At 64.5% G+C, this 10,583-nt stretch overlaps 1 protein-coding gene across 1 annotated transcript; it reads left to right on the top strand.

Annotated features, from left to right (window-relative positions):
- UNC5A (unc-5 netrin receptor A) lies at positions 1–10,546 on the top strand. Its single transcript, XM_085236307.1, has 16 exons — positions 1–227; positions 6,037–6,258; positions 6,381–6,524; positions 6,614–6,717; positions 6,790–6,970; positions 7,053–7,220; positions 7,319–7,483; positions 7,556–7,744; positions 8,134–8,427; positions 8,490–8,577; positions 8,737–8,905; positions 8,988–9,221; positions 9,293–9,442; positions 9,514–9,678; positions 9,748–9,926; positions 10,059–10,546. The coding sequence occupies exons 1-16, from the start codon at positions 125–127 to the stop codon at positions 10,222–10,224; spliced, it is 2,721 nt and encodes a 906-aa protein (XP_085092433.1). The 5' UTR covers positions 1–124; the 3' UTR covers positions 10,225–10,546.
- Positions 10,547–10,583: the final 37 nt, after the last annotated feature.

Raw genomic sequence — 10,583 nt, 5'->3', positions numbered from 1 at the left:
GGCGGCGCGGCGCGGGCGGCAGCAGCGCCGGGGCCGGGGCCGGGGCCGGAGGCACCATGGCCCGCTGAGGGCCGCCTGCTCGCTCGCCCCGCGCCGCCCCGCGCAGCGCTCCGCGGGGCGCGCCATGGGTGCGCGGCCGCGCCGCCGCCGGGCCCCCTCCGCCGCCGCCGCTGCAGCACCGGGAGCGCTCGTTTCCCTGCTCGCCGCTGCCCTGCTGGCCGCCGCCGGTGAGTCCCTGCGCGGCAAGGTCACCCGGGAGAGCGGCACCGGGAGGGCGGCGGGTGGGGGCCCGGCGGGGGGCTGTCCTCTGTACGCTGCGCCCGCTGCCCCCGGTGCGGAGTAACGGGGCATCTTCCGCCGCGCGGTGCCCGTAGCCGGGCGCTGCCGCCCCGCGTCCACGCGTGTCCCTTTGCCCCACGGCACCTCTGTTCCGTGGGTCGTTGGGTGTCCCAAACGGCGCTGCTACGTGCGCCGGTCCTCACCCAGTGTGTGCGGTCCCCGCCGCCGTCCGAGCAGCGGGCTTGACGCGGGGGACGGGGTTATCCTCACCCTGGGGACTGAGTCTGGGTGGCCGCGGCGTGGGGTCCGTGGAGCTGTGTGGGTGTCGCTGCAGCCCGGCTGTCCCCTGTGTGCCGTACGCACGGACGGGAGATACTGTGTCGGCTCACCCCCCTCCCCCCCCAACGACGGCGGGCCGGGGGCTGCGGGGCGGGAGGGAGGTGCCGGTGGTGGCGGCTCCTGGCAGGTGTCACGTTAGTCTGAAAGTGGCGGCTGCAGACAAAGGACCGAGCTGGGGGAGGGGAGCTGCGCCCGAGCTGGACGTGAGCTCTGCGGGGGGGTGGGTACGGGGTAGGGGGTCCCTCTGCAGCCTGGGGTCTCGGCCATCACCCCCCGCTGCCACCACCACAGACGTCCCCTCGCCTGGAATCGATGCGCAGAGCAGGCGCGGTGGCACCCGGTTGGGATGAGTTGGGCACGCACCCCGCACTATGGGGGGGGGTAGGGTTACAGCCCTCTGCTTCCCGCAAACGTCCTTCCTAGGCGGGCACCCCGCACCCAGGGCTCCCCGCATGGCCCCATCCTCAGAGGGACGCTGCAGAGCTGGCACAGCGGGTGGCACGCTGCTCCCTGGCTGCAGCCACTTTGGGTGCAGAGCACCGCATACACAGGGTGCCGCGGCACCAGCACTCAGCTGGGCATGGAGCACGGCCGTCCTCATGGCACCGCGGGGCCGCAGTGACCCACAGACAGAGGACAGAGGAGGTGCGGGACGGTGGCTGCGCCCCGTGCTGGATGTGCAGTGGCAGAGCCGGGCAGCCGAGGGGTGGCGGTGCCAGCAGCGGTGCCGGGTAGCGCGTTGCGGGAGCTCACCCGTCAGCATCGCTCGCTTGGCAGGCAGCTCACAGCCGTCCGCGGCGCGACGGAGCCCAGCCACCTGCGTGGCCGCTGCTCGGCACGGTGGGCTGAGCCTCGGTGCTTTGGGCACCCCTCTAGTCCGGCACGGCGTGGCAACCCTTCCCGTTCCCAGAGATGCTGGGGGATTTGGGTACCCAGGTGCCTGCGCCGGGGCCCTGCCTGCAGCCACGAAGCACCGTCCTCAGTCCTCGCTCTGCTCCCCGTGCCCACAGGGAAGGGCACGAGCAGCTGCATGGGCTGGGACTCATCCATGGGCAGCAGGGCAGAGCCAGCACTGAGGTGCCGGGGCTGCACTGCCCAGCTGCTGCTCTGGTGGGTGGGTACGGACAGAGGCAGAATCCTTCCCATCACTGCCTGAGAACCCTTTCCTTTCTTCTGGGCACCCCCTTCCAGGGACCTCCAGAGCACAGCCTGACCCCTCCAGCTCACTGCATCCCACAAAGGGCCCAGCAGCAGGGCAGGTAGCAGGGCAGTGCTGGTGCTCGTGGGGCAGCCGGGAAGCTGCCGTGCCAGCTGTCAGCACGAGCGTGGCAGACGCAACCTGCCCAGGGCTGTTTGTTCTGGCTGGGTGCCACGCAGGGCTGGCACTACATCAAACCTGGAGGAGCCTGGCAGGTGCTGGTGGGAAGGGATGGGATGCTGGCGGTGATGCTTGGGGCTGGGCCATGGGTGCTGTCCCACCTGGGGTCACTCAGGTGTCAGCATGGAGACCACATACCACACATATCCCACCCTCAGTGCTTGCCCTGCTCTGGCTGTTGGCAACGTGGCTGCTCCTGCAGGCTGTGTGCTGCCCTGCAGATAGGGCACATGAGGATCCCTTCTGCATCCTGGGGGCATTCTCATGTCCCACCCCCTTCCCTCCCAGCCCCAGGGCTGTGGCATGCTGGGGCTGCAGGTCACTGCTATGTGGGCAAGAATCTGTGGGTGGGATGGGGCCAGACCTAGCACCAGGGCCGTGTGTGTCCAACCACCCAGTTCCCCTCCCACTGCAACCAGGGACCCAGGGCTGAGGGTGACCTTGACGCTCCTCCCAGCGGGGACAGAGCGCGCTTTGCTCTTCACTGTCAGTTAAAGGAGAGCCAGAAAAGCCGCTCAGCTCACCCCAGGTTGTGTTCCATCCCCAGCACGGCCTGGTGCCAGCATGGGGCTAGGGCAGTCCCCAGGCACCACATGAAGCTGGGATCCTCTCCACACAATGCTCCCATTGCTGCTTGTGGGGCTGGCACGGCATGGCACACAGCCTACAGGGGGATTGGGGCCAGGGAGGCACCCAGAAGCAGAGCTCATTGGGTACCATAGTGCAGTGGCTGAGATGCTCTGGTGTGCCTGTGGCGTGGGCACACATTGGGTGGCGTTGGCGGTGCGAGGGTGCAGCCTGCAGAGCTGTGCCCACACTGGCACATGCTAATTGCATGTAATGGGGAGAGCATTATCAGCTAAAATCCATAATTAGGCAGTTCCATTGTCATGCAAACCCGCCTGACTAATTCATTCATAACAACCACACGCTTAATCAGCGCCCAGACGCTGCCACACGCTTGCCAGGAGCTGGGCACACTGTGATCCCCTCCTGCAGCGCTGCAGGACGTGGCTGCAGGGCTGGCTGGCACCTGTAGGGCACAGTCCTGCCCGGTGTTGGCGTCCGACCCCACTGGCTGTGTTCCCGGACAGGATTGGCACTGCCACTTCAGCCCCTGCCCAAGGGGACCCCATCACCAGGCCATGCTGGCACCCTTTGGAAGCGTCCTCTGCCCCTGGCCATCCTCCTTCCCCTCGTTTAGGCGGGTGCAATCAGCGGCAATTATCGCTTTAATTACCTGCTGCCGGGGTGCAGGCTGGGCGCCTGCAAAGTGTGAGGATATCTTTCATTTTAATGGAGTGCCAGGCCTGGCGCGGGGCACGATTTATGGGGCTCCAGCTGGGGATTTAATTTGCCGGCTGCAGAGCCTACGGTGATGTGGAGAGATCCCAGGGGGGGCACAGCTGGAGGGGGCAAAGGCTGGCAGCTGGGTCCCCACCCTACTGCAGGGACAGGGGGGAAGTGTGTGTTGGGGACGGGGATGGCATGAAGCTCTGTGTTGGGGACAGGGGTGTCATGGGGCTGGTGGCACTGTTGCAGTCACCCATGGGCAGCCCGTCCTTGCCAAGAGCACGCTGACCTTCCCATGTCCCCACACAGCAGCTGTGTTTGCAGGGTGACAGCCAGAGTGCTGGGTGAAGGGGTGCCCACATCTCCTCTGCTGGCACGGGGAGCACCCGGCCCTGTAGAACCCCGAGGTCCCGTGTGCAGGCCCAGGCACGCTGCCCCTTCATTAGGCTGCCGGTGTGCTCGTTAGCCCACGTGGGTGGGGGATAATTGATAATAAAGCCCTGCCTAATGCACTAGGTTTACTGGCGATGATTTATCAAGCTGCCGTCCCAATTACCCGCTCTGCTGCTGAGACGGCGGCTGCTCGGGGCCGTGCTCCCTGCACTGCAGTGGGGGTGCTGAAGGGGAGCGGGACCTGGAGCCCCCCATCCCCGTCCCCCATCCTCCCCAAAGTTAGGTGGCTCCGCTTGCCAAGGTGACATGAGCATCTCTCCTGTTTCCATGGTGACGCAGCAGCAGGTGAGCGCGAGGCCGAGCGCGCAGTGTGGGAGCCCCGCGCACACGTGGGGTGTCCGTGGTGCTTGGTGTGTCTGCAGCGGAGGCTGCCTGGGGTCTGTGAGGCGTGTGGTGCTCAGAGAGCTTGTGGCACATGGGGTGCTCACAGTGTGTGGGACGCCACTGGTGCATGGGGTGCCCTGAAGGTATTTGGGATGGCTGTGCTCAGGGTGCCCGAGGTGCAGGGAGAGCCAGGGCTGCTTGGGGTGCCTGTGAAGGTTGGGGTGCACGTGCTGCATGCAGCACCCACACCATGGCTGCCCTGCCTCGTGGCTGCAGCCCCACTGAAACTCGGTGCCATCAGTGTGCTGTGGCGCTGCGCTGCTGGTGTCAGTGGCAGGATGGAATTCCCCCCCAGGAGCTCCATGTGCTGCATTGCACTCGGTGCCCATCCCCGCAGTCTGCTGCCCGTGCTCTCACCCTGCCCACCAGGATTGCAGGGGTGGCTGGGGTGGCTCTTGGGACGCTGCCTCCCACATGCCTCCACGTAGCTGAGATGGACAAACACCCACCTCAGAGCTCTCTGGCCTCATTCTGCGGGTGATGAAAGGCAGGTCTCCAGAGCTCTGCTCACCCATTCACCGTCATGCCAGCCGCAGCCCGGCAGCTTGATTGCTGTGTGGAGGCAAAGTGGTGATTTCATCCATATTTGGCTCTGGATAGCCCTTCTGCCCAGCACAGCCCCGGAGTGCATGGGTGGGAGGTGTAAGGGGTACCCATGAGATAAAGCCGTGGGGACCGCAGGGCCCTGTGTCACTGCTGGCACACGTGGCCACACTGCCGGGGAGGGACTGCAGCCCATGTCCGCACCATGACCCCCAGGCCAGCCCCAGGCTGCGGCTGGGGGGGTTATTAAAGCAGTGAAATATGAAATGCCTGTCTATCCCGGACAGGGGTTTTAATTAAATTAATTGCTAGTGACATTGTAAAAGTGCTGATGGGGTAATAACCGGCGCGTTATGATGGCCGTTCATCTTCCCCGTGTAAATGAGCTGCCACACCTTGCCCGTCCCAGTGGGCATGGCAGCTGGGATTGCTCAGCACTGCTCCCTGCCGTGGAGAGACCCTGTCCATCTAGGGAGAGCAGTGTGTGCTGACCCCCCCAGACGGCTCAGCCAGGACCTGAGGGATGCCCATGTCCCCAGTGCCCCCCGTGTCCCCGCTGTGTGTGTGGACAGGAGCCCCTGTGCCCCATGTGATGAGTGGGGGCACAGTGGGCACATGGGGGGCAGCGGGCGGGTACCAAACGAAGGCACTTATTTACTGCGCATTCCATCCCATTTAATTGCTTATTAAATCCTAACCAGCCAATTAGCAGCAGCAATTACAGCTTCATTCGGTGACACAATCGCTATTTTATCGTTTGTTAATCAAATGCTTATTTAGGGCCCTGTTTTATTAACTCTCTCTGCAGCGGGTGCCTGAAGTGGGGCTGGGGACACGGGCACCTCCAGGCCGTGCCACGTGCCCTGTCCCCAGTGTCACCATCCCCGTGGTGTCCTCGTGTGTGGCTCCCACAGCCCCAGGCAATGCTGAGGGATGCCTGACACCACCGGAGATGCCATCCCAACACTGGGGACACCACTAGTCCCCATGTACCATGTATGTGCCCACTCCCAGGAGCCAACATACCTCATGGCATGGGAGTGGGGTGTGCACTCCATGGCTCCCACTGGGTAGGATGCAGCGGGCAGGATGCGGCCCTGGTGATGTTCAGGAGGATGGGAGCAGCGGGCACTGTGCTGTGCCCTGGGGGAGTGAGCGATGTCCCTTATTGGTCACACTCCATTTGCTTTTCATTAGTGCTAAGTGCAGACATGAGGGATCGGTGTGGGTTCAGTGGGCACAGCCACTGTGCTGCTCCTTTCGCTGACAGATGGGGGGGGGGGACTGGTGGCATGGCGGGGGGGACAGCTGCAGGACATGGGGCCATTGGTGTCCCTGGAGGTGGCTGATCCCCCGTGTCCCTGTAGGCGCCCAGCAGAGTGTGACAGTGGCCAGCCCTGCATCAGGCGTGTCCCCCGATTTGCTGCCCCACTTCCTGCTGGAGCCCGATGATGTCTACATTGTGAAGAACAAGGCAGTGAGCCTGGCCTGCCGCGCCACCCCTGCCACACAGATCTACTTCAAGTGCAATGGGGAGTGGGTGCACCAAGGTGACCACATCACGCAGCGCAGCACTGACCGCAGCACTGGTGAGTGCTGGTGGCACCGCTTCCCCAGAGCAGCAGCACCTGTGGGTGTGGGGAGCATCCTGCATCGCTCTTGCGGTTGCAGATGGGTGGGGACCCAGGTGATGTGCCCCATCCCATCCTAGGGCTGCCCGTGATGGAGGTGCGCATTGAGATCACCCGCCAGCAAGTGGAGAAGCTCTTTGGTCTGGAGGAGTACTGGTGCCAGTGCGTGGCATGGAGCTCCTCCGGCACCACCAAGAGCCAGAAAGCCTTTGTGCGCATCGCCTGTAAGTGCAGGGGCAGCCTCAGTGGGTCCTCATGGAAGACAGGGCACAGGCTGCTGGAACCCCTCCCTGCTCACCTCTGACCTCCCCAGATCTGCGCAAGAACTTTGAACAGGAGCCGACAGCCAGGGAGGTGTCCATCGAGCAGGGTGTTGTGCTGCCGTGCCGCCCTCCCGAGGGCATCCCTCCTGCTGAGGTGAGCCGAGGGTGATGCGCCAGGGGTCTCCGCCTGCCCCTTTGTGCCAGGTGACATCCCTGTGCCCCACAGGTGGAGTGGCTGCGCAATGAGGAGCTGGTGGACCCGGCGCTGGATGCCAACGTCTTGGTGACGCCGGAGCACAGCCTGGTGCTGCGCCAAGCTCGCCTGGCCGACACTGCCAACTACACCTGCGTGGCCAAGAACATCGTGGCACGCCGCCGCAGCGCCTCTGCCGCCATCACTGTCTATGGTACTGCCCCACTGCTCCCTCCTCATCATGCCACCACAGCGTCTCCCACTGTCCCCCAGCCAACGGGTTCCTCTTCCCACAGTGAATGGTGGCTGGTCGACATGGACGCAGTGGTCAGGCTGCAGCACCAGCTGCGGACGGGGCTGGCAGAAGCGCAGCCGGACTTGCACCAACCCCACGCCCCTCAATGGGGGAGCTTTCTGCGAGGGGCAAAATGTGCAGAAAAGCGCCTGCACCACCCTCTGCCCAGGTACCCCTGTGCCTGTCATGGGTGCATCCATCTCAGCCCTGGCACAGGGAAGGGGCACAGGGGATGGTGGTGGTGGCTGATGCCCGCTATGCCCGCAGTGGATGGAGACTGGTCGGAGTGGAGCAAGTGGTCGGTGTGTGGGGCCGAGTGCACACACTGGCGGAGCCGCGAGTGCTCTGAGCCTGCACCCCGCAATGGAGGTCAGGAGTGCCACGGCCCCGAGCTGGAGACCCACAACTGCACCTCCGAGCTGTGCAGCCCCAGTGAGTGCCATGGGGAGGGCATGGGGGGGCCCTCAGTGTCCTCGTGGAGTGCTAATGCTCTGCTCCATGCAGCCGTCCCGGGTGCCGAGGACCTGGCGCTGTACGTGGGGCTGATTGCCGTGGCCGTGTGCCTGGTGCTGCTGCTGCTGGTGGGCGTGCTGGTGTACTGCCGCAAGAAGGGTGGGCTGGATGCCGACGTGGCAGACTCCTCCATCCTCACCACTGGTTTCCAGCCCGTCAGCATCAAGCCCAGCAAGGCTGGTGAGTGAGGGATGTGTGCTCAAGCTGCTGTTGGGACACTGTGTCCCCCAGTCCACGGGGGTTCTCTGGGCCCTGGATGGGGTTTCAGTGTGTCACAGACCTCTAGACCCTGGGTAGGAGCTGTGCACTCCATCTGGCCCCTGGGAGTCCCCCACGGGGACTGTAGTTAAAGGGTCAGTGCTTTGTGTCCCCGGAGCTGTGGGAATGCGCTCTGTACCTTATAGAGTCCCTGGGAAGTGACCGAGTGGCCTCTGGGCACTGTGTTATATAGTCAGTGCTTTGCATCCCAAAGGACTCTGGATGCAGGGCTCTGTACCCAGGTGGACCCTCAGAGATGCCCATGTCCCACACAATGGCACCTAGCCCCACAGCCCTGCTCTGTGCCGCAGACAACCTGCTCACCATCCAGCCCGACCTCAGCACCACCACCATGACCTACCAGGGCTCGCTGTGCCCACGCCAGGATGGCCCTGCCAAGCTCCAGCTCCCCAACGGACACCTGCTGAGCCCGCTGGGCGCCGGGCGGCACACGCTACACCACAGCTCACCTGCTGCCGAGGGAGCTGACTTCATGGCCCGGCTCTCCACCCAGAGCTATTTCCGCTCGCTGCCCCGCGGCACCACCAACATGGCCTACGGCACCTTCAACTTCCTGGGGGGGCGGCTCATGATCCCCAACACAGGTACGGCAGACACTGGGGGGCCGTGGGCCGCCAGGAATGGGCTCAGCATCCCCATCCCACAGGTGTCAGCTTGCTGATCCCTCCCGACGCCATCCCCCGAGGGAAGATCTACGAGGTGTACCTCACGCTGCACAAGCACGAGGAGGTGAGGTAGGTGCTGGGGCTGCCAAGTGATTGGGGTTACGGGGCTGCCCACTGCGCTGAGCCCAAACCCAGCCCTCTGCCCTTCCCCAGGCTTCCGGGGAGCTGATGAAACTGTAGGGCTGTCCACCACACCAAACCCATCCCAACCCTGTGTCCCTCCGCCAGGCTGCCCCTTGCCGGCTGCCAGACGCTGCTGAGCCCTATCGTCAGCTGCGGCCCCCCCGGCGTGCTGCTCACCCGTCCCGCCATCCTGGCCATGGGGCACTGCGTGGAGGCGGGCGCTGAGCACTGGAGCCTGCGGCTGAAGAAGCAGTCGTGCGAGGGGACGTGGGAGGTGAGCACCCACCAGGGCGGGGGTCTCTGCTGGGGGGAGCGAGGGGGTCTCCGTGCTCACATCGCGCCTCTCGCTGCCGCAGGACGTGCTGCAGCTGGGCGCCGAGCCGCGCACCGAGCTGTACTACTGCCAGCTGGAGGCACAGGCGTGCTACATCTTCACGGAGCAGCTGGGCCGCTTCGCGCTGGTGGGCGAGTCGCTCAGCATGGCGGCCTCCAAGCGCCTCAAGCTGGTCCTCTTCGCGCCCACCGCCTGCCCCTCGCTTGAGTACAACATCCGTGTCTACTGCCTCAGCGACACGCAGGACGCGCTGAAGGTATTGGGGTGCGATGGGGGGGATGTCTGCCTCCCCCCCTGGGCCCTGCCCCACACTGTCTGTGCACGCAGGAGGTGATGCAGCTGGAGAAGCAGATGGGAGGGCAGCTGATCGGGACCCCCCGTGTTCTGCATTTCAAAGACAGCTACCACAACCTGCGGCTCTCCATCCACGACATGCCCAGCTCCCTCTGGAAGAGCAAGCTGCTTGCCAGTTACCAGGTAAGGAGAACGCAGTGAGGGGGCTTGCTGCAGCACCCAGAGCTGTGACCACCGGTCATGTCCTGCTGCAGGAAATCCCCTTCTACCACATCTGGAGCGGGCTGCAGCCCTACCTGCACTGCACCTTCACCCTGGAGCGCCTCAGCCCCAGCACCTGCGAGCTGGCCTGCAAGATCTGGATCTGGCAGGTGGAGGGCGATGGGCAGAGCTTCACCATCAACTGCAACATCGCCAAGGTGAGGGCGTGGCAAGGGGAGCCCCCAGCACCCCTGGGCTGCACTCACTCTATGGCACTTCCCTTATAGGACACGAGGTTTTCAGACTGGCTGGTCCCTGACAGTGAGGTGGGCTCCCCGGCCCTGGTGGGTCCCAGTGCCTTCAAGATCCCCTTCCTCATCCGCCAGAAGATCATCAGCAGCCTGGACACGCCGTGTGCCCGTGGGGCCGACTGGAGGACGCTGGCCCAGAAACTCAACCTTGACAGGTGGGATGGGTTCAGAGATGGGGAAGGGACATCTGCCCTCATCCTGCATTCTGATACCCATGAGAATGGGGCGAAGCTGACGGCAGGGCCATCCCCATCCCTGCACCCCAATGCCATCCCTCTGCCCCACAGCCATGTCAGCTTCTACGCCTCCAAGCCCAGCCCCACGGCCATGATCCTCAACCTGTGGGAGGCCCGACACTTCCCCAATGGCAATCTCTCACAGCTGGCCGCCGCTGTGGCCGAGGTGGGCAAGCAGGACAGTGCCCTGTTCGCCGTTTCCGAAGCTGAGTGCTGAGTTCCTGGGCTCTGTGGGGCAGGGTGGGGGCCCCGGCCGGCCCCTGGGCCCCACTGCTGCCCCACAGCCCCTGGCCTGTGTCCCCATGGTGCTGGGTGGCCGGGCCGGGTGCCGTGTGTGCGTGGTGCGTGCGGTGCCGTCGTGCTGTCTGCGCTTGGGGCTGGGCGGCCCCGGGCCCCGTGCCGTGTTGTGTAAAGACCGTTTTTTTAATTCTGTATTAAGTGCATTCAAGTATTTACACTTGGCCTTATGTACATAGCGGTGCCGCAGGGCGGGGGGGTCTGGCGGATGTGAATGTAAATAAATTCGATATATATTGCTACGCGGGGCTCCGTGCTGTGCCCCAGTCCCGTAACACC

The sequence above is a fragment of the Meleagris gallopavo genome, chromosome 15 (assembly GCF_905368555.1).
Source record: "Meleagris gallopavo chromosome 15, MGAL_WU_HG_1.1, whole genome shotgun sequence".
NCBI lineage: Eukaryota > Metazoa > Chordata > Aves > Galliformes > Phasianidae > Meleagris > Meleagris gallopavo.
The sequence above is the reverse complement of the archived record's forward strand: the minus strand, read 5'-3'. Positions and strand labels throughout refer to the sequence as shown.

Coding starts and splice junctions, on each gene's coding strand:
- UNC5A (XM_085236307.1), top strand. CDS start 125: ATGGGTGCGCGGCCGCGCCGCCGCCGGGCCCCCTCCGCCGCCGCCGCT. Junction 6,525..6,613: donor AGCCTTTGTGCGCATCGCCT/GTAAGTGCAGGG, acceptor TGACCTCCCCAG/ATCTGCGCAAGAACTTTGAA. Junction 8,906..8,987: donor CGTGCGAGGGGACGTGGGAG/GTGAGCACCCAC, acceptor TCGCTGCCGCAG/GACGTGCTGCAGCTGGGCGC.